The 24,560-nt window shown below is 39.1% G+C and overlaps 1 protein-coding gene across 1 annotated transcript in view; it reads right to left on the bottom strand.

Moving 5' to 3' along the window:
• Wdr70 (WD repeat domain 70) overlaps positions 1-24,560 on the bottom strand; it is a 201,947-nt gene that overhangs the window by 150,574 nt on the left and 26,813 nt on the right. Inside the window, exons 6-7 of the mRNA XM_048368484.1 lie at positions 13,748-13,807; positions 11,989-12,122 (exon numbers count right to left, since the gene is read on the bottom strand). Coding sequence (XP_048224441.1) covers positions 11,989-12,122; positions 13,748-13,807 — 194 coding nt within the window. The remainder of the gene's footprint in view (positions 1-11,988; positions 12,123-13,747; positions 13,808-24,560) is intronic.

Raw genomic sequence — 24,560 nt, 5'->3', positions numbered from 1 at the left:
AACAACAAAAACCAGAATGAGATATCACTACATATTTATCCCCCAAAAAGCTTAAATTTAAGAGGTTGATAATACAGTATGGTACTGACTGTTGATTATACACAAGAGGTAGACAGATTATTTTCAAAAATCTGCTAGGAAGTTCTAAAGCAGAACATATGCATTACCTTTACCTAGCAATTCCACTCCCTAGTATAATGCCAACAGAAATGTCTTTCAGACATCTACAAGAGTATTCTTAACTAAAATATTCATAAGAACCCTAAGATAAAAATAATGAAAATGTCCAAAGACAGAAAAAAAAGTAATAAAGTATATACTGTTACAGAGTAAAACTCATAACAATTAAAATGAACTCATTGTTGCTATATACAACATGAATAAACCTTGTAAGTATAATCAAGTGAAAGCAGCAAGCAAGACAATAATATATGCTGTTTGTTCATTCAAGTAACATTCAAATGCATGCAAAAGTAATCTGTAGTGTAAGGAATTAGAATGAAAAGGTTAGGGGAATATCTAGGAAGGACACTACAAGTACTAGTAATACTATAAGCTCTTCTACAGGGGTGGCAATTATTGGGATGTGTTCACTATGATTAGCCATCAAGCTACAATCTAATGGTCCATGTCTGTCCTTCCTTCCTTCCTTCCTTCCTTCCTTCCTTCCTTCCTTCCTTCCTTCCTTCCTTCCTTCCTTCCCTCCCTCCCTCCCTCCTTCCTTCCTTCCTTCCTTCCTTCCTTCCTTCCTTCCTCCCTCCCTCCCTCCCTCCCTCCCTCCCTTCCTTCCACCCACCCTTCCTTCCTCCCACCCTTCCTCTCTCCCAAACTCCCTCCTTTCCTCCTTCCCCTTTGTGCTGGTTTCAGGGCCTGGGCACTGTCTCTAAGCTCTGTTTTGTTTTTGCTCAAGGCTAGTTAGTGCTCTACCACTTGAGCCACAGCTTCACTTTCAGATTTTTGGTAGTTACTGGGTAACAAGAGTCTCACGGGCTTTCCTGTCTGTGCTGGTTTCTGTGTCCTCAGATCTCAGCCTCCCGAGTAGCTAGAATTATAGGCATGAGCCAATGGTGCCCAGTGATTGATGAATTTTCTAAATATTGTTTTAACTTAAAATGATAAAAATGACAAGAATCTGAGGCAATTTTACATTAAGGCCTTTAATTCTGTAAATAGAACATCAAACAAGCATATAAATTTATCTTAAAGGCTACAAACTACTCAGAATAATCTCAGAAAACAAAATAGACTTAACAATGTTCATAACTTAAATTGTTTTAATGGTTAGAGCTAGGGATGAACCTCAGTGGTAGAGCAATTGCCTAACACACCTAAATTGTTTTGATGCTTAAATAAGTATCATTCACTTTGCTTGTTTGGTTGGTGAGATAAATCGTTGGTGACACTGCACTTTGAACTCCAACCCTCAGGCTTGTTCCACCTACTTTGTTTAGATAGGAATTTATCACTTTAATCCCACCTCCATAGCCAGCTTTTTTCTGGTTACTTTGGAGATAAGAATCTCTTGCACTGTTCTGCTCAGCCTTGGTTTGAGCCATGATTCTCGAGATCTGATTCCTAAGTAGCTTGAATTACTGGAGATACTGGTACCCAGCTGCATAATTCAGTTTTTAAGAATTATGTGGAAAAAAAAATCCTTTTTACCAAGTAAATTTGGTATCCATAAATTAACCTAAAAAGACTTTTATACTACAAAAGGTGATTTTTATTCAATAAAAAGTGATTTTAAGGCTGGGGATATGGGCTGGGGATATAGCCTAGTGGCAAGAGTGCCTGCCTCGGATACACGAGGCCCTAGGTTCGATTCCCCAGCACCACATATACAGAAAAAACGGCCAGAAGTGGCGCTGTGGCTCACGTGGCAGAGTGCTAGCCTTGAGCGGGAAGAAGCCAGGGACAGTGCTCAGGCCCTGAGTCCAAGGCCCAGGACTGGCCAAAAAAAAAAAAAAAAAAAAAAGGCTGGGGATATGGCCTAGTGGCAAGAGTGTTTGCCTCGTATACATGAAGCCCTGGGTTCGATGCCCCAGCACCACGTACACAGAAAACGGCCGGCCAGAAGTGGTGCTATGGCTCAAGTGGCAGAGTGCTAGCCTTGAGCAAAAAGAAGCCAGGGACAGTGCTCAGGCCCTGATTCCAAGGCCAGGACTGGCAAAAAAAAAAAAAAAAAAGTGATTTAACCAAAAATGTACAAGCAGAAGAATGGTCATTATAAATACAGGAAGCATAAATATTATCAAATATTGGAAAGCACAAAATGTCCAGAAATAGAAGACTATGAGGGTTAGGGTTGTCAAGAAACAAATCACAAGAAAAACTTGGTTTATTTAAGGAACTATTTATTTACTTAGGGAGATTATTTAAAGGTCAAGTGAGCCAATGGCTCATGACTGTAATCCTAACTAAGAGGAAGGCTGGAAGTTGGAGGACTGAGGTTCAAAGCCAACCAAGGAAGAAAAGTCCAATAGATTCTGTCTCCAATTAACTAGCCAAATGCCAGTCTGGAGGCATGCAGCAAGTAGCAGAATACCAGCCATGAGTAAAAAAGCCCATTAGGGACTGGGAATATGGCCTAGTGGCAAGAGTGCTTGCCTTGTATACATGAAACCCTAGATTTGATTCCTCAGCACCACATATATATAGAAAAGGTCAGAAGTGGCACTGTGGTTCAAGTTGGCAGAGTGCTACCCTTGAGCAAAAAGAAGCCAGGGACAGTGCTCAGGCCCTGAGTTCAAGCCCCAGGACTGGCCAAAAAAAAAAGAAAAAAAAAAGAAAGAAAGAAATCTGTAGGAACAAAAAAGCCCATTATTTGAAATAAAGTATAAGTCCAATGAAGTCAAACAATAGAATACTCAGAAAAGCTATTATTCAGGCTCCACAAAGACCCTCAGCTTTAAGCAATGTGACAACTGCTCTGGGGGAGCACAAAGAGGGAGACACCCAAATAACTACTCTTCAGTATCTGCTGCTCTCAAGTCTGACTTGCCATTGTATGATTCAAATACCCTGACTCTACTAATTTACCTCTACAACTCCCACTGTTTATTTAAGCTTTCTGCTGTCTCAGGTCTTCAATTGCATCAGAGTTACTCAGGCTTTGTTTTCTATGTTATAAATCTTCACTCCTACTGCTATACATTTCCTTACCAATGGGTAACACCCAAAGTCCTAAGGAAACAGACCAGGCACCAGAGGCTCATGCCTGTACTCCTAGCTACTCTGGAAGTTGAGATCTGAGGATCATGGTTCCAAGCCAGCCCAAGCAGAAAAGTCCATGAGCTCCTCCAATTAACCAGGGAGAAAAAAAGCCACAAGTGAAGCCATAGTTCAAGTGGTAGAGTGCTAGCCTTGAGCAGAAGAAGCTCAGGGACAGTACCCAAACCCAGAGTTCAAACCCCAGGACTGGCCAGAAAAACAAACAAACAAAAAAAAACACACAGCATCAAAGTCAATTTACGGGGCTGGGGATCTGGCTAAGCGGAAGAGCGCCCGCCTGGCAAGCGCGAGGCCCTGGGTTTGGTCTCCAGTTCCGGGGAAAAAAAAAAATCACACACAAAAAATAAAAAAATCACACACAAAAAAAAACTATAAAAAGATCAAAGTCAATTCTCAGACAATATAGGTGATCTCTGTTAGGAGAGGTTAATTAACCACTAGACTTTTCTGCAAGCATAACTATGGTTCATCAAGAAGACATTTTGTTTCTCCTATTCCTTCCTTTAGTGTTTTCAGGGTGTCTGATTTGATTTCGAGGTCTTTGATCCATTTGGAATTGATTTTGGTGCACGGTGCTACATAAGGATCTAGTTTTAGTTTGTTGCATGTGTTGAACCAGTTTTGCCAGCACCATTTGTTAAAGAGGCTATCTTTCGTCCAAACTATTGTTTTAGCTCCTTTATCAAAGATTAAGTAGGCATAGTTCTGTGGGTTCATTTCTGGGTCTTCAATTCTGTTTCATTGGTCTTCAGGCCCGTTCCAGTGCCAATACCAAGCTGTTTTTATTACTATAGCTTTATAATACAGCTTGAAGTTGGGTATTGTAATTCCTCCAGCACTGTTCTTTCTGCTTAGGATTGTTTTTGCTATTCTGGGTCTTTTATTGTTCCATATGAATTTCTGGATTGCTTCCTCTATTTCATTAAAAAATGGTGTTGGGATATTAATGGGTATTGTATTGAATTTGTAGATAGCCTTGAGCAATACTGCCATTTTGATTACATTAATCCTCCCAATCCAGGAGCATGGGAAGTTTTTCCATTTCCTTAGTTCTAAAGGAAGGAGTAGGAGAAACACTTGGGCTCCTTGGTGCAGGACGGAAATTCCTTAACAAAGACCCAGAAAGGCTACAAATCAAAGAAAGGTTGGACAAATGGGACTGCATCAAACTGCAGAGCTTCTGCAGGGCAAAGGACATAGCACGCAAGATAAACAGAAAGCCCACAGATTGGGAGAAGATCTTTACCGGCCATTCAACGGACAAAGGCTTCATATCTAAAATACATGCAGAACTAAAAAAATTACCTTCATCCAAAACAAAACCGCAAAGAACCAAGAGCCCCCTCATCAAGTGGGCTAAAGACTTAAAAACAGACTTCTCTGATGAGGAAATGAGAATGGCCAAGAGACATATGAAAAAGTGCTCTACATCACTGGCCATAAAAGAAATGCAAATCAAAACAACATTGAGATTCCATCTCACCCCAGTAAGAATGTCCTATATCAAGAAAACTAACAATAACAATTGTTGGAGGGGATGTGGCCAAAAGGGAACCCTACTTCATTGCTGGTGGGAATGTAAACTGGTTCAGCCACTCTGGCAAGTGGTATGGAAATTCCTCAGAAGGCTAAACATAGAGCTCCCCTAAGACCCAGCAGCCCCACTTTTGGGTATCTACTCAAAAGACCACAAACAAAATCACACTAAAGCCACCAGCACAACAATGTTCATCGCAGCACAATTTGTAATAGCTAGAATCTGGAACCAAGCCAGATGCCCCTCAGTAGATGAATGGATCAGGAAAATGTGGTACATATACACAATGGAATTTTATGCCTCTATCAGAAAGAATGACATTGTTCCATTTGTACGGAAATGGAAGGACTTGGAAAAAGTTATACTAAGTGAAGTGAGCTAGACCCAAAGAAACATGGACTCTATGGCCTCCCTTATTGGGAATAATTAGTACAGGTTTAGGCAAGCCATAGCAGAGCATCACAAGGCCCAATAGCTATACCCTTATGATCACATAAGATGATGCTAAGTGAAATGAACTCCATGTTATGGAAACAATTGATATATCACAGTTGTAACTACTTTCAACGTCCTATGTGTATGTGTAGTTTCTATTATTGATGATGTTCTTGTATCACCTTCCTATGGTTGTACCTACACTATCTCTGTAATCTTATCTGAGTATATTGGAAACCGTGTTTACTGGTATTGGAAGTAGGAAATTCAAAGGGAATACCAAATTTGAGAGACACAGGGTAAAAAAAGAGAAATAACTACAAAAGCAATACTTGCAAAACTGTTTGGTGTAAGTGAACTGAACACCTGGGGGGGGAGGGAGGGGGGCATGAGGGACAAGGTAACAAACAGTACAAGAAATGTATCCAATGCCCAACATATGAAACTGTAACCTCTCTGTACATCAGTTTGATAATAAAAATTTGAGGAAAAAAAAAAAAGAAAGTTCAGATTGCTTAGACAATGTCTTTACAGAATGTAATCACTGGGCTGGGGATATGGCCTAGTGGCAAGAGTGCTTGCCTCTAATACATGAAGCCCTGGGTTTGATTCCCCAGCACCACATATACAGAAAACTGCCAGAAGTGGCGCTGTGGCTCAAGTGGCAGAGTGCTAGCCTTAAGCAAAAAGAAGCCAGGGATAGTGCTCAGGCCCTGAGTCCAAGGCCCAGGACTGGCAAAAAAAAAAAAAAAAAGAATGGAATCACTAGCTCACAGGACATATTTTTGTTAACAGTACTCCCATATGAGGAAAGTGTTCATTTTCTTCACTAATCGTAGGAGATCAAGATTATAAGTGGTCACTGTTTATTCTGGTGATTACTTTTTGTTTTAAAAGGGAAATGGTCGTCTTAAAAATAGCAAAGTTTGAGAGCGTAGAAACAGTGGCTCAATTTCACTGGCTACTCTAGCAAATTGTTCTAATTACACTGGAGCAAAACTTAAAATCTCAGCAATGACACATTATTATTATTCACTTCGCTCTTCAGTTGTATAGCAAAACTTTTAATATGTCCCCTCAGTTTTTCTGTAATCTATTTTGCCAACATAAAAATGAAATGTTTAGTATCAAGCTCACCATTCCTCTCCCATTGCACTCTTAATTCTGCTAGCTACAGAGTTAAAAGGACAGGATTAGGAATCATTAGACACAGTACTAAAGAGAATTAAAGGGCTTGTTCAAGGAATATAACATCTGCTCCTCAAATTCCTGCCTAAACAACTAAGATTCTGATCAAAGAGAAGAAAGAGAAAGCCAATCTGACAGTAAACTGGAGTCATGAGGATGTGAATGTTCTCCCAGGAGTAACTCTAACACCAGAAGAAGGCTTAGTGACATTGCACAATTCTTTCTGTGAAGCTAATCATGAGGCAAATGGGAGTATATTCGTGTAAGTGGAGGGGAGTGGGAAGGTGAAGATTGAGGATCCTTTCAAGTAGTTTTTGCATGGCTAGCAAAACAAGCTGAGACATGCAAGACAGATAAACACAGCTGTTTAGGGCTGTCACTTGGGCCCCAGGAGCCAAGGTGTCCTGCTGTAGTGAAAAGTGTACCGGAATGGGAATCAAGAGTCCAGGGATACAAATCCTCTTTCTGCTAACTAGCTGTGTGGTAATGACCTACCCCTTCAACTTCCAGTCTTTTTATTCTATGAAAAATCAGAAGAGACTAGATAAGGGGCTACAGAAAGAACTGAGCACAGACCTCACATTCTACTTGTATAACTTTGCTGAGTTCTAGTTTCCTTCACTGTATATAACAACAAACAAAAAAAAAACACCCAGGAGAATAATCATTTATAGGATTAACATAAGGGTTAAAACTAATATATTCAGGGCTGGGAATATGGCCTAGTGGCAAAAGTGCTTGCCTCGTATACATGAAGCCCTGGGTTCAATTCCCCAGCACCACATATATAGAAAATGGCCAGAAGTGGCACTATGGATCAAGTGGCAGAGTGCTAGCCTTGAGCAAAAAGAAGCCAGGGACAGTGCTCAGGCCCTGAGTTCAAGGCCTAGGACTGGCCAAAAAAAAAAAATCTAATAGATTCAAACTGGACACCGGTAGCACATGTCTGTAATCCTAAACTGCTAGGCTGAGATCTGAGGAATATAGTTCGAAGCCAACCCAAGCAGAAAAGTCCATGAGACTCCTATCTCCAATTAGCTACCAAAAAGCTGGAAGTAAAGCTATGGTTCAAGTGGCAGAATGCTAGCCTTGAGCACAAAAGCTCAGGGACAACTCCTAGACCGAGTTCAAATTCCAGGACCAGCACACAAACACACAAACACATACACTCACTCTCACTCATTCTCTCTCTCTATATATGTGTGTGTGAGAGAGAGAGTGTGTGTGTGTGTCCATATATAGACTTGTATATGTGTGTATATACATATATGTATCTGTATGTAAATATGAACACATTATATACACATATATTTGTGTATACACATACATATACATACCCTCAAAGACACCTACCACATTACTTGAAGCACGTAGTTACTAGTTTTATATCTAAGATCAGTTTCTTACATAGTACAATCATCCTTCATTCATGGGGAATGAAATCAAAATCTGAAGATGCCGAAGTCCCTTATAAAAATATGGAACATATACAATCTCTACATGTCTTCCTTGCCTTTAATATAATTTCTAGACTACTTATCATATACAATGTAAATATGTAGTTGTTATATTTCATAGGGAACAATGATTTGGCAACAAAAGCCTATATGAGATCAATGCAGAGAATTTTTTGCAAATACTTTTCATCTGCATTTCATTGAGTCTGGAGATATACAATATGGGCTAATTATTCCTTCCATGTGTATAATACATATTACCTAGTGCTGAGACAGGTCAAGAAAGCTAGAGATAGGTGCTAAAACCATCAGGTTTGTACATGAGAATATCAAAAAACACTACTTTATTTCAAGTCAAAACATATCTTTAGCTGCTTCAGTAGTTTAGGCTTTTAATTTAAGAACTGATATACATGGCAAAGTCAGTTAAGAACATACCACACTGGATAAACATAATAAAAACAAGCTAGGAACAAAATCATAAGCAGTATAACCACAAAGAATTCTAAATAAGACTACATATAATTCCACTAAAACTGCTCTACACAAAAATGCTAAACAAGAGAAAAAGGTCCTGAGTTCAAGCCCCACTATTGCCACAAACAAATAAATAATTGAATCCAATCTACAATACTTTCTTTCCATTAAAACATATATCACTGTTTAGAAATATTGTAATTACAAAATCAGTCTACCACTCAATCGGGTACAGAAGGAGAAATATTCTAATTATAAAATTACTCTATCGATTCCACCTCACCCCAGTAAGATTGTCCTATATCAAGAAAACTAAAAATAACAAATGTTGGAGGAGATGTGGCCAAAAGGGAACCCTACTTTATTGTGTGTTGTTTTTTTTTTTTTTGGCCAGTCCTGGGCCTTGAACTCAGGGCCTGAGCACTGTCCCTGGCTTCCTTTAGCTCAAGGCTAGCACTCTGCCACTTGAGCCACAGCGCCACTTCTGGAATTTAAACTGGTTCAGCCACTCTGGAAAGCGGTATGGAAATTCCTCAGAAGGCTAAACACAGAGCTCCCCTATGACCCAGCAGCCCCACTTTTGGGCATCTACTCAAAAGACCACAAACAAGAACACACTAAAGCCATCAGCACAACAATGTTCATCGCAGCGCAATTTGTCATAGCTAAAATATGGAACCAACCCAGATGCACTTCAGTAGACGAATGGATCAGGAAAATGTGGTATATATACACAATGGAATTTTATACCTCTATCAGAAAGAATGACATTGCCCCATTTGTAAGGAAATGGAAGGACTTGGAAAAAATTATACTAAGTGAAATGAGCCAGGCACAAAGAAACATGGGCTCTATGGTCTCCCTTATAGGGAATAATTAGCACAGGTTTAGGCTAGTCACAGCAGAGGATCACAAGAGCCTAAAAGCTATGCCCTTATGAACGCATAAGATGATGCTAAGTGAAATGAACTCCATGTTATGGAAGCAAGTGTTATATCACTGTTGTAATTACTTTCAATATGCCATGGGAAACCGCATGGGAAATCTTTTGTTGATAATCCTCTTGTATCCCTTTCCTGTGGTTGTACTCATGCTATCACTATCTCATCTGAGTACCCTGGATACTGTATATACTGGTATTAGAAGTAGGGAAGTGAAAGGAAATATCAAAATCAAGAGACAAAGGATAAAAAGACAAATGACTCCAAAAGCAATACTTGCAAAACCATTTGGTGTAAACCAACTGAACAACTCATGGGGGGGAGAGGGAAAGGGGGAGGGGGGAGTGGGGAATGAAGGAAGAAGTAACAAACAGTATAAGAAATGTACCCATGGCCTAACGTATGTAACTATAACCCCTCTGTATATCACTTTGACAATAAATTAGTGATTATTAATAAAAAAAAATCACTCTAGCAATCAATCAGGTACAGGTCAGTAGCTCCATGACTTTACATGATTGAAGCCAAGTTTGTTAATAAAAGTGAAAGTTGGGCTCAGAATATGGCGTAGTGGTAGAGTGCTTGCCTCATATACATGAAGCCCTGGGTTCGATTCTGTAGCACCACATATAAAAAGCTGGAAGTTGCACTGTAGCTCAAGTGGTAAGAGTACTAGCCTTGAGCAAAAAGAAGCCAGGGACAGTGCTCAGGCCCTGAGTTGAAGCCCCAACACTGGGAAAAAAAAACAAACAAAAAAAAATAAAAAGAAAAGCTGCTGGGCACCAGTGGCTCACATTTGTGGTGGTTCATGTCTATAAATCACACATAGTAGGAAAGTTCCCTGAGACTGTTGTCCCCAATTAACCACCAAAAATCTGTGGTTCAACTGGTAGAGCAATAGCCATTAGCACAAAGGCTTAGGGGTAACATCCAGGATCGGCACCAAATTAGGGGAAAAATTTTTTTTTTTTTTTTTTTTTTTTTTTTTTTTTTTTGGCTAGTCCTGGGCCTTGGACTCAGGGCCTGAGCACTGTCCCTGGCTTCCTTTTTGCTCAAGGCTAGCACTCTGCCACTTGAGCCACAGCGCCACTTCTGGCCATTTTCTGTATATGTGGTGCTGGGGAATCGAACCCAGGGCCTCATGTATACGAGGCAAGCTCTCTTGCCACTAGGCCATATCCCCAGCCCGGGAAAAAAATTTTTAAAGAAGAGGAAAGTCTTAGAAGCTTGGAACTTAAATCCTTTACCAATATATATAAATTAATGTCAAGGGATTGCAAGAAAATATGATAGGAATAGCCAATTAATAAGGATGGCTAATTCTTTGGTTTTTTGTTTTGTTTTTTTTGGGGGGGACCCAGTCCTGGGCTTGGTCTCAGGGCCTGAGCACTGTCCCTGGCTTCCTTTTGTTCAAGGCTAGCACTCTGCCACTTGAGCCACAGCACCACTTCTGGCCATTTTCTATATATTTGGTGCTGGGGAATCGAACCCAGGGCTTCACATATACGAGGCAAGCTCTCTTTCCACTAGGCCATATTCCCAGACCCTAATTCTTTTTTTTTAGCACTTCTTCTTTTTTAAAAAACACTCACTCAACACTAGTCTTGAAAAGATAGTATGGATAAAAGGGAAAATGAACAATATTCTGCAACAGATGTAATACAGTTATTTAAAGGGGTGGGGGTTAAAAAAACTACTCAAAAGGTTGATGGATGAGGGTCAAAGGTCTCATGAGCAGGAAAGCCCAGGAGTGTTCTCCAATTAACCAGCAAAAAGCCATGCTGGAGGTATGGCTCAAGTAACACAGTACTACTAGGAACAACAAAGCTGAATGAAAGCATGAAGCCCTGAGTGCAAGATATAATACCTTCAAAATGGGAGGGGGGGGGGGAAATGAGAGAGAAAGCTTCACACTGAGTCAAAAACAGAGTTGAAAAAGTAGCTAATGCCTGCAATATATAAAGTCCTTTGTGATATAATGCTGGCTGAACATAACAGGACAATGCAGCATGAATTAGAACATGGAAACTAGATTAACATATGTCACACACAAAAAAACATAATATTGCACAGTACATACTGGTGTGTTTTAAAATAAACAAAAAGGTAAGGAACAATTTTTAAACAAAAGTATTTTTAAAGACCAAAGACAACCAGGAATGATAATGATCACCTGTAATTCCAGAACTCAGGAGACAGGAAAAGGATCACAAATTTAGAGCTGATCTAGACTGTACAGTTAAGTTCCAAGCCAGCATCTATAGTAAGATCTCATTTCAGACCAAAAAAGCAAAGCAGGGCGGGGGATGTAGCCTAGTGGCAAGAGTGCTTGCCTCGTATACATGAAGCCCTGGGTTTGATTCCCCAGTACCACATATATAGAAAACGGCCAGAAGTGGCGCTGTGGCTCAAGTGGCAGAGTGCTAGCCTTGAGCAAAAAGAAGCCAGGGACAGTGCTCAGGCCCTGAGTCCAAGGCCCAGGACTGGCCAAAAGAAAACAACAACAACCAAAAAAAAAAAAAAAATCAATGCCTTTAAAACAGGTTGATAAACTAAAAGGAAGATCTTAGTATAAGGCTTATTTTACTTTTATTCGAACAATGAAGATAGTTATACTATTTTGGAACAAATCATTACATATAGAATTAAAGTGGCAACAGCACTGTCCATTGTCTCCAAATATGAGAAAATTAAGTCAAATACAAAGATAGCAAATACATACCACTCACAAGGCTGAAGAGATCGAAATGCCTTAAAAGAAGCATCCATTCCAGCAAAATCCCAAAATTTAACATCATAGTCATATCCTCCAGTCACCAAACGGGCACCTGAGGGATCCAGGCCCAAAGCAGAAACCTGTTCAAAAGCAAAACAAAAAACTATAGCAAAAAAAAAAAAAAAAATGTACCTAGTTCGAGAAAAAAAAAACACGTAATGGTCTATCATAATGCCCAATTCTATTTTCTAATCCCAACTTCCCTATCCTATGGGCCCTGAAAAATACATCATAAACTAATGCTACTTCTGAAAAGTGGAAATGGATGGCACCTTCTATACTATTATTTCTCTTGAAATAAAGAAAAATACTTTTATTCTAATTGACAATTTTGGTTCAACTTAACAATGTTCTCAGAATGGCTATCACCACAATTCCATACAATAGTTTAAGTTGCTTTTAGGAAGGAGAAAATCTCACAAATAACTTCACTTTCTCAAAATAAAATCTTGAGAAATCTTTTCAAGACTATTTTTTAAAATAAATCAAGCACTGCGTGTTCTTATCTACTTGGGAGATGGAGATGGAGGTAATTACAATTCAAGGCTAACCCACCAAATTATACATCAACCAACATGCCAGTTATCACAGCCATGAGGGATGCACAATGCTGGATATAGTGTACCTGTTATCCTCAGGGACAGGGAAATACAAGTAACCCAGGCTGACCTGGGCATAAAGCATGAGCCAACCTTGAAAATAACCAAGGCAAAAAAGGAGCTAGAAAAGGAGCTAGAGGTGTGGCTCAAGTGGTAGAACAGTGGCTCATAGATATATGTATGCATACATATATATAAACAATATTTACCAAAGAAAACGTTTTGTGAGATGATACTATTTTTATTTATTTTTTGTCCTGGGGCTTGAACTCAGGGGCTGAGCACTGTCCTTGGCTTCTTTTTACTCAAGGCTAGCACTCTACCACTTGAGCCACAGCGCCACTTCTGGCTTTTTCTGTTTATGTGGTGCTGAGCAATCAAACCCACTCTACCAGTAGGCCACCTTCCCAGCCCAGAGACGACACTATTTTTAACATCCATGACTATTAATTTTATCATTTCTGGGTCTATCTCCATTGACTGATGTCTGTCCTCTCAATTTAAGATGTGGCTTCTTCTCAAAGGGTAGTTTCATTGAAAAGGAAAAGGCAATATTTTTATTCTTTCAGTTTACATTTCATTCAATCGACTAACACTTTTTAGTGATCTTGCAATAAGACACAATGATTTCTTCTTACATCTCAAATGCTTTATATTCACCTTTAAATAATCTAAGTAGAGAAATAGGATCAAAATTCAATCTGCATACTAAATAACATAATCTTAGACCCTAGCATTGGCCAAAATTTCATATTATATCTCAACACTGGAAAGTGAACAAATACATGCATTTAACTAATATAGAAATACCATTAAGGGTACTATGAAATTTTCCCACAGCATTTGAAACACAACTATATTTCAGTTTCATGTCTTCCATGTTCCAGTATCAAAGAGAAGTTTCTAAAGCCAACAATAACACTGACAATAAGTAGTCCATGTAAAGGAAAGGCAATGACTATTTTGACTGAATATAAAAGTATTCTATTTCTCATAATAGGTACAGTTTTTATTACATCAGCTGAGTATATAATAGGCCTTAATTAAAGAAAATATCCTGTGTTCCACTTTTCCCTATCAGTTAGAAAACCAAACATTTTACTTACTGTTTTAGTGCCATGCTTCAGGGTTATTTCATGAGAATCAGGAATCTTTTGGACAGGATTCTGAAACATGAAAATCCCACATCAATGAGCAAACGAGTATATCTGGGGAGAAACTAAATGTCACATTTGCATGAAATATATAATTTTTGATGGATAGGTGAAAATGTTGAAAGGGGTGACATTGTTCAAGATATATTGTATTAATAAACTGCTTTGTTAAGTGGCAACTACTTTGTATAATTACTTAAAGACAATAAAAAGAAAAGTTTAAAAACAATTGTACATTGACTTGGTTCTTTTTATGTGACAATCCTGGGGCTTGGACTCAGACCTGGATGCTGTCCTTAAGCTTTTTTCCTCAAGGCTAGCATTCTACCACTTGAGACACAACTCTACTTCCAGCTTTTTGTTGGTTAATTGGAGGTAAGAGTCTCAAGGACTTTTTTTTTTTTTTTTTGCCAGTCCTGGGGCTTGAACTCAGGGCCTGAGCACTGTCCCTGGCTTCTTCCCGCTCAAGGCTAGCACTCTGCCACTTGAGCCACAGCGCTGCTTCTGGCCGTTTTCTGTATATGTGGTGCTGGGGAATCGAACCCAGGGCCTCGTGTATCCGAGGCAGACACTCTTGCCACTAGGCCATATCCCCAGCCCCTCAAGGACTTTCTTGCCCAGGCTGGCTTTGAACTGTAACACTCAGATTTCATCATCCTGAGACACATGAGCCACCAGAGTCCAGTAATATTTCTTAATAAATAAACAAGTCACTGTGAATGCCCTAATTCGAATACTTTTCAGAACTTTGTCTACACACCCGACCTTTCAATAGCATGGTAACTATTTATCTCCTCTATTTAGCTATTTCCTGCAAACAACTCAGTCAAAAATCCAGAAAAGCTACAGTTTATAAGTCTAGCTCTATCTCTCATTAATTATGTTATTACCTCAGGAACACTTGGATTCTCAGTTTCCTCACTGGCAAACTATGGGTAATAGCCCTTGCCCCTAGGTTGCTGTAAAGCTAATGTATAAAGCTACTCATGGCACAGTCTTTAATACATGACACTTACACATGTATGTATTTATGTGTACAATCACATCACATTTAAAATTTTCAATTTACATTCAAATTTCAGATGAATGACTATGAACATAAATGACAGGAAGTGGATGGACTGAGACCCTTCTTTTACCTATGCCTTCTGCATATCTGGGATTACAGATGCTCACTACCATGCCCAGCTGGATTAGCTGAGATGGAGTCTCACTTGTGCCTGGCCCAGGTAACCTTAAACCACAGCCCTCCCGATTTCCTCCAAGTAGTAGAGATTGCAAGGCATGAGTCTCTGAATATGACGCTAAGTCTTTTACTTGGTTATGTAAGCCTGAGCTTAATTATCCAACTCTAAGTTTAGTTTCTCATCTGTGAAATGGGAACAGGGATAGGTCCAATCTCAGTTGTTCTGAGTTTTTTCCTTTTTGGTTGTGCTGGGGACCAAACCCAGAGGTCTTGTTCACTCTCACCAAGTATGCTAACTGAAGAGCCAGACTTTGAAGTCAGGCCCCACTTTAACGCGCTAACCCCACTTTACCACGTGAACCTGAGATAAGCAGGCCCTGTGAGCAAACCCAGGACAAGCTTATTAGGGCCCAGCCAGTCAAGAACTCTAACCGCTGGGAATGCTTAACTCTGACTGCCCCCAGAATGCCTCGAGCCCTGTGCCTTGAGCCCTGAGTCAATCAGATTTGTACCTGTGTCCTAATCTTGCTTGCTTGAACACCTGATTGCTGTAACTTTGTTTTTTGCCTTTATAAGCCCTGTGCAATCGCAGCTCGGGGCTTCCTCCTAACCTCCGCTGTGTCGGTGGGTAGGACGAGGCCCGAGTTGCAGCTCGCCTGAATAAAGCCTTGCTTTTGCATTTCGGGAAAAAAAAAATGACAGGCAGTGGATAGCTGCAGGAGGAAACAGGAAACCAGGAAGGCACTGAACAGGAGCAATAAATAGCTGAGGAAATTTCAGTTAATTTCAAGACAAGGACATTTCTGTATGGCTAACTATATCATAGGAAGTGCTATATGTGCCTATTGCAGAGAGAGACATCAATAGTTCAAATTCAAAAATTATTTCAAAGATAAATGAATTTGGGCTAACCCGACATTGAATGATGTAAGCTACTGAAAACATGCATAAATGCTAAAGAGCAGATGAAATATTACTCTCTGGGAAGAAATTATAAAGTTTGCTTTACTTCATAACTAAATACTACCTTACCACTCAGCAAAAACACTGTCACCAAAACAGCTTGCATGAAAATTATTCCGTTTAATTCAATGTAGTATGTAACTTTATAGAGACAATTCCTAAAATTTAAAGAAAAAAAAAACGCATTTCAGGGATTAAGAATGTGGCTTAGTGGTAGAGTGCTTGCCTAGCATGCATGAAGCCCTGGTTTCGATTCCTCAGTACCACATAAGAAGAAAAAGTCAGAAGTGGCTCTGTGGCAAGTGGTAGATTGCTAGCTTTGACCAAAGCAATCTCAGGGTCAGTGCCCAAGCCCTGAGTTCAAGCCCAAGGACTAGCAGAAGAGAAGAGTAGAAGAGAGGGGAAGGGGAGAGGAGGGGAGGGGAGGGGAGGGGAGGGATAAAAGGAACTGCATTTGGGGGTTGTTTTTATTTTGATGGCATTTGAACTCAGGGCCTCACCCTTGCTAGGCAGGCATACTAGCATTGAGCTACATCTCAATGCTGTTTTCTTTTTTGGAGATAGGGTCTCATTTCTTGCCCAGGTGAAAACCTAGCCCACTATCTGCCTATTTTAGGCTTCCTATCATAGCTAGGATAATAAGGGTGAACCCAACTTTGTTGAGGCGGGGCATGGCAAACTTTTCATTCTATGTTGGCCCCAAACTATAATCCTCCCAGCTTCTCAAGTAGCTAAAATTACAATCATGAGCCACCAGTGCCCAGTTGAGAATACAGAATTTTGAATTTACATTAGGAGTTAATTAACTGTTAAAGTAAACATTTTTTACATTTAAAATCAAAGTTTTACTGGAAATTACACAGGACATGACTCATAAAAAACCCATATAATTGGCACAAGTAAATCAAGTAAAATAGTGCAATCCATCTTTTAGTACCATATCATTTTATGATGAATGTTCTCTTTCCAGAACTTTCACTAATGACTTTTTGAAATATGGCTTAGTGTGAAATCTGCCAAAACAGTAAAATATTTTCAAGATCTTGCTGCCAAGGGACTTTATGAACTAAATGATTTCAATAAGTAATTTACAATAAGTAATTTACTATCAGAATTCACAATAAAAGGCTACCCTCATAATGAAAAAGGGGGAAAGATACCACTTTTTGTTTTGGTTTGGTTTTAAATGCCAACCAAAGGATTATTTCTCAAAGTCTTTGGTCTACTCCCCCAAAACAACAATGATAATAAACATTTCTGGTCAAACATGAGCAATTCTATCTGATAAACATCCTCATAATGTTTTCAAAAGACTTACAAATCATAAACAACCAATCAGGGATAAAGTCATAAGAAAGTTTATATATGTACTACTATAAGCTATAATAAAGTCTACTCAGCAACAAAGACTTATCACAGACTTGTTGGGAATTTGTGACAGAAAATGAGGATTGCCAAAGGGAAGCTTGGAAATGAGTACTCTTTTCTCCCATAAACCATTTGGGTTATAGTTGCCAGTGCAGGAATAGAATTAGAATCAAATTTAATATAGTGTTAATTCAGTCATAAAATTGAATTCATTTATTCAATCATGTATATATTCACATAACACTTATTATTTAATTATAAACCATACACCAAATCAACAGTTATATTAAAGGCAAGAGACCGGTAATGAAGACTAATCACTAAAACTGTTGTAAACAAATAGGCAAATGAAAATATCACAGACGCATGATAGAGTACACACAGCATTCAGCACTCATTCTACTCTGAAGAAGTAAAGATTGCATAGAAGACAGATATATGAGATACTTGTAGAAAATAGAGATTTTCTAGAGGAATGTGGATAGCATCTTGGAAAGAATAACATGAAGTTAACACTTTTTAAATTTCAAATATTTTTTTCTGACTAGTTTAAATTGCTAGGGCATAAAAATGGCAATGAAGAAATATATGTAAATCATCTATACTAAATAAGGCTAATTTTCTGAATATACTTTTTAATGCATGTAATGCAGCAATAAAACAACCATATTCAAAAATGGACAATTGACTTGAATAGCTATTTCTCCAAAGAAGATACATAAAGGGCTAGTGAGCTCATGAAAAGATTCTCAATGTCATTAATCATTAGGAAAATCAAAACATAATAGGAAATATATCCTAGAATCAAGGCTAAAGTATCCCAGGTTCTAGACTCATATATCCCAGATTCAAGGCTAAAAATAACCAAAAGGAGAAAAATACAGTAATGGAAATATAAAGCTTATAAACTCATCACTGATAGGTTCAACAACATATGGAAGTGAAAGAAGAAAGAATCCATAAGCCAGGAACCAAAACAATTGGAGTTACTAACCCAAACAAGAGAAAAAAAATCTCAAAGAATAATAAAATAAATAATAGAGACTTTGAAATCTGTGAGACTGTAACAGAAGATTTAACCATAGTGCCATCCGTCTCTAAAAAAAGGAGGGCAGAACTAAAAAAGTCCTCTAAGAAAAATGATGGAAATTTTCCCAAGCACATCAAAAAAGAAAAAAACTAATCTACAATTCAAGAAGGTGAAGCTGAATCAGTATCAAGTGGTACTATGTTGAAAATGATCTATACAACTTGTGGGCAAGGACAGGAGGGGAAAAACTGAGAGAGGGCAAAGACAGGGATGACTCTATCCAAAAAGGAATGTACTCATTACCTGACATATGAAACAGTAACCCCTCTGTACATCACCTTTGTAATAACAATTAAAACAACTAATAATAAAAAAGGTGAAGCTGAGTAGAACCCAAAGAAAATATAATCCAAGTTAAACTCCTAAATAAACAAACAAATAAATGGTTCAAGTATAACCAAAGAAAAGTGATACTTTATAAATGGAGAAATGATAATTGGTATGACAGAAAATTGCTCATAAGAAATTACAGGGAGGGTCTGGGGATAGGGCCTAGTGGCAAGAGCACTTGCCTTGTATACTTGAAGCCCTGGGTTCGATTCCCCACCACCACATATACAGAAAATAGCCAGAAGTGGCGCTGTGACTCAAGTGGCAGAGTGCTAGCCTTGAGCAAAGAGAAGCCAGGGATAGTGCTCAGGCCCTAAGTCCAAGGCCCAGGACTGGCAAAAAAAAAAAAAAAAAAAGAAATTACAGGGAGTAAGTAGCACAGTATTTTTATGTGCTAAAAGGATGTCTACATAGAATCCTATAACCAGTGAAAATATCTCTCAAGAATAAAGGAGAAATTTTAAGAAAGAGAATTCATCATTTTTAGAGCACAATTAACTATATAAAGAAATCAGGGAGGAAGTGGGGAGGATTTTCCATTTAATATTTCTGACCATAGTTGACCTTGGATATAAGTGAACCACAAAAAACAAAACCACAGATAAGGAGGAGACAATTGTACTTAATATGGCTAAACTATACACTCAACAATGGTTAAAGTAGCAATTTTTCTGTCATACCTTAACACAACATTTTTTAATTTGGGGGTAAAACAAAAATTAAAACATTTTAAAGATGCATAAGATTAATCCTAAATGCTCCAATAGATGTTAGACTAGCTTCAAAGCAAATAATTTACCAAATATTTAAAATGTTCCTCCAGAGCATGTAATGTTACATGTCTAAAATATTACAGGAAGAAAAGACAATTTCCTATCTACTTCTCACAGCTGGTTCCAATCATTCAATTAGGTGGCATTCCCAAGCCACCTGTAAAGTACTTTCAAACCATTAATGTCTCATTACAAGCTGCAATTGTGGGGCACATTTCTCAGTAACATTACTTGAAGGTACACTGATAAACTTTTTTTTAACCTGTGTCAGCGCTGAGAAACTTAAAAAAAATAAAAAAACCACCAAAATTGGTTTTATTCTCTTTTGAGGAATTAAATCACTTTAAAAAAAATTTTTTGGTCAGTCATGGGGCTTGAAGTCAAAGCTTGGGCACTGTCCCTGAGCTCCTTTGCTCAAGGCTACCACTTGCGACTTTGAGCCACAGCTCCACTTCTGGTTTTCTGGTAGTTAATTGGAGAGTCCCACAGACTTTGCTGCCCAGGATGGTTTTGAACTGTGATTCTCAGATCTTAGCTACCTGAGTAGCTAGGATTACTAGCGTAAGCCACTAGCACCCAGCAAATTATGTATCTTTTAAAAATTATATATCAGTAATGACTCATGGATGGCATATTTTATGTTTATGTGTCATACAATAGCAGGTAATAATCCAACAAAGTTTATACCAAATGATATTGTTTCAAAAACAACCATGCACATGTGTCTAATCATTTCCTGACACCTGCTTTTTCAAATATAGATATGAAACTAGATAAATCATGAATTTCACATGTAGGCACATGCAAGAGGAGCATATACACGAGAGAGGAGAGAGGGAGACAAGGAAGAGAGGAACAAGGAGAGAGGGGACAGTGGAAAAGAGGGGAGAGGGGAGAATAGGAAATGGGGTGAGAGGGGAGAGAAAGATAAAAGGAGAGGAGTGAGAGGGAAGAGAGGGGAAGAGGAGTGAAAGGAGAGTGGAGAGGGGAGGGAAGAGATCAGCAGTAATGTAACACATTGTTGAGATAAATAACGCAAGCTCTTCCCACCTAGACTTCAAGACTGGGCATTGAATTCTTCCAAGGTGCCACCCCCTGACATAATAGCTTCCCACTAGGCCCTGTCTCTAAAAGATCTCTCCACGAACTGGGCAGCCATATGCAGAAAACTCAAAGTAGACCCAAGCCTATCACCATGCACCAAGATCAACTCAAAATGGATCAAGGACCTCAACATCAGACCTGAATCCTTGAAACTACTGAAGGACAGAGTAGGAAAGACACTAGAACTTATAGGCACAGGAAGGAACTTCCTGAATAGAGTCCCAGGCGCACAACAAATAGGGGAAAGACTCAACAAATGGGACTACTACAAATTAAAAAGTTTCTGCACAGCTAAGGTCATAGCCACCAAAATAGAAAGACAGCCAACGATATGGGAAAGGATATTTACCAGCACAGCAACAGACAAAGGCCTGATATCTGTCATCTACAGAGAACTCAAAAAACTAAGCCCCTCCAAGCCCAATAAACCTATTAGGAAATGGGCAAAAGAGCTAAAGAGAGACTTCACAAGAGAAGATATAAAAATGGCAAAGAAACACATGAGGAAATGCTCAACATCCCTGCTAGTAAAGGAAATGCAAATAAAAACAACCCTGAGATACCACCTCACCCCAGTTAGAATGGCCCATACTCTGAACTCAGGAAACAACAAATGCTGGAGGGGCTGTGGGGAAAGAGGAACCCTTCTCCATTGTTGGTGGGAGTGCAAACTAGTACAGCCACTTTGGAGAACAGTATGGAGGTTTCTCAAAAAGCTCAATATAGACCTACCCTATGACCCAGCCATACCACTCCTAGGCATCTATCCTAAACAGCAAAACCCAAGATATCAAAAGGACATTTGTACTTCCATGTTTATCGCAGCACAATTCACAATAGCCAAAATTTGGAAACAACCCAGATGCCCCTCCACAGATGAATGGATCCAAAAAATATGGTACTTATACACAATGGAATACTACATAGCGATTAGGAATGGTGAAATATTGTTATTCGCAGGGAAATGGTCAGAACTCGAACAAATAATGTTGAGTGAGACAAGCCTAGAACACAGAAAACAAAGGGGCATGATCTCCCTGATATATGACTGTTAACAAAGGGAGATGGAGAGACAGTAGAGACCAAGTCTGTGAACACTGTATATGTGCTTGATACATTGTATACTGCATATGGGTCTACCTGACCTAGACAAGGGATGGGAAAACAGGTTGTAAGATATCACAAGAAATGTACACACTGCCCTACTATGTAACTGCACCCTCTTTGCACAGCACCTTGTAAAAAAAAATTTATGTTCAATTGATAATAAAAAAAATTAAAAAAAAAAAAAAAAAAAAAAAGGTCTCTCCACATCTCAATGCTGCTCACCAGTTTGTAACACATGAACCTATGGGAATAAACCACATCTAAACCATAGTTTATATAATCTGAAAATATGGAGACAAACCTATTAACTATTCAAAAAAAAATTTTTTTTTTTTTTTTGCCAGTCCTGGGCCTTGGACTCAGGGCCTGAGCACTGTCCCTGGCTTCTTCCCGCTCAAGGCTAGCACTCTGCCACTTGAGCCACAGTGCCGCTTCTGGCCGTTTTCTGTATGTGGTGCTGGGGAATCGAACCTAGGGCCTCGTGTATCCGAGGCAGGCACTCTTGCCGCTAGGCTATATCCCCAGCCCCTCAAAATCTTTTAAATTTGCTCTTTAAAATTGTATACTTCAGGCTAGGAATATGGCCTAGTGGTAAACTGTCTCATATACATGAAGCCCTGGGTTTGATTCCTCAGCACCACATATATAGAAAAAGCCAGAAGTGGCGCTGTGGCTCAAGTAGTAGAGTGCTAGCCTTGAGCAAAAAGAAGCCAGGGACAGTGCTCAGGCCTTCAGTTCAAGCCCAGGTCTGGCAAAAAAAAAAAAAGTATACTTTGGCCAGGAGTTTGGCCTAGTGGTAGAGTGCTTGCTTAGCATGCATGACACCCCGAGTTTGATTCCTCAGTACCACATATACAGAAAAGGCTGGAAGTGGCTCTGTGGCTCAGTAGTAGAGTGCTAGCCTTGGGCAAAAAGAGCAAGGACAGTGCCCAGGCCCCAAGTTCAAGCACCAAGACCAAAAATAATAAATTGTATACTTTTAAAATATCCAAAGCCACTGATTTATTAACCATTGTTATCTAATGAAACATAAGTGCCAAGTATACACAAGCTTTTTCCTCATAGATTTAGACACTAAGAGAAGTACATAATTTTATCAAATGATTGTATCACAATGGTATCTTAGTTACAAATACAGTAATAAAAGAATGGCATACATGTAATTACATACAAAAGTTAACTCAAAATGGATCAAAGACCTAAATGTAAAAATTAAAACTTAAAACTCAAAACTCTTGGGCTGGGAAGGTGGCTCAGTGGTAGGGTGTTTGCCTAGCATGCATGAAGTCCTGGGTTCGATTCCCCAGAAAACAGCCAGAAGTGGTGGTGTGGCTCAAGTGGTCGAGTGCTAGTCTTGAGCAAAAAGAAGCCAGGGACAGTGCTCAGACCCTGAGTCCCAAGCCCCGGAACTGGCTAAAAAAAACAACAAAAAAAAAAACTTATAACTCTTCTGATCCGTAGTCAGACGCGTTATCCATTGCGCCACTGGCCCGTGCCGCTCTTCAAACTCTTAAAATGAAAACTCCTAAAAATAAGTCTTCACGACTTTGGGTAATGCTTCTTAGATGACACCACAACCACAAGTCATAATAAACAAAATAAACTGGACTTCACAAAAATTTGAAAAGTGACAAGATCTAGGCATGGTGACATACACACACCCCGTTATCCCAGCACTTGGAAAACTAAGGCAGGATTCCAAATTTGAAAGCCAACATGGACTACACAGCAAGTTCAAGATCAATTTGGACAACACAGCAAGAACGCTAATTAATTAATTAATAAGACAGTCCATAGAATAAGAGAAAGTATTTGCAAACCATATAAGAGGCTTGTATCTGTAAGAGATTTTCAAGTAGATAACCGATGATGGAGAACTTCATGGGTATCTAGCAGAAGAGAGAACTTAATTTGGCCAAACTGCTAGCCTGCTGCTAAATCCAAGGCAGAGTCACTCTGGAGCTATGCCTTATCTAGGGTAAGGGATGGGCTGTATATCCAGGTGGATTAGGGTGTGTCCAGGTAGATTAGGGTGTGTCCAGATGAATTTGGGTGTGATCTCAAAAAAGAGGGGAAGTAATTGCCCCCAAGTGTGACAGTTACCTAGGTAACTGGATAGAGATTTAAACAGGCCAGGGCATCTGCAGGGAGCCCTCCCTGGGAGTGGACCATACATAAGGAACCCCCATAGTTCAACAATTACCAACTCAACTGAAACATGAGCAAAAGATCAGAACAGCACACTAGTCCAAAAATGATAATCACATAAAAATATGTTCAACATAATTTTTCATTAGGAAGTAAAAATTAAAACCATTATGAGATGTTTTACATCTATTGGAAGCACTAGTGGCTCATACTTGTAAACCTAACTACTCAAAGGGCAGAAACCTATAAGACAGTGATTTGAAGCCAACCCAAGCAGAAAAGTCCATGAGACTCCTCAAATTAAATAACAAGCAAACAGAGAGCCCTGGTAAAGGGGGAAACAATGGTGGGGAGGGGTAGTAAAAGGACTAAATGAGCTAATTCACTTTATGTACTCAGAAGGTTACTAAACAAAGGAAGTACCCACTGCCAATCTACCATTTGGATCTAGCTATGAGCATATGCTCATAAATCAAACAGAAGGGAACTGCAGAATACAAAACTGTGGTTGAACACAGTGAATTCCTCACTTGGTTAAGCACTACTCTTCATAATAATGAAAACCAAGATAATGCCATTCATTTCTCCCATCAATAAAAAAAACTTATCCCAATTACAATGTACCTGTCTCTGTATGATACAAAATGAATAGACTCCAGGATTCCAGTCCAGATCAGTAGTGAAATAGCAAATTCA

Source organism: Perognathus longimembris, chromosome 19, assembly GCF_023159225.1.
Source record: "Perognathus longimembris pacificus isolate PPM17 chromosome 19, ASM2315922v1, whole genome shotgun sequence".
Lineage (NCBI taxonomy): Eukaryota > Metazoa > Chordata > Mammalia > Rodentia > Heteromyidae > Perognathus > Perognathus longimembris.
This window is presented reverse-complemented; position numbering and strand designations above follow the sequence as displayed.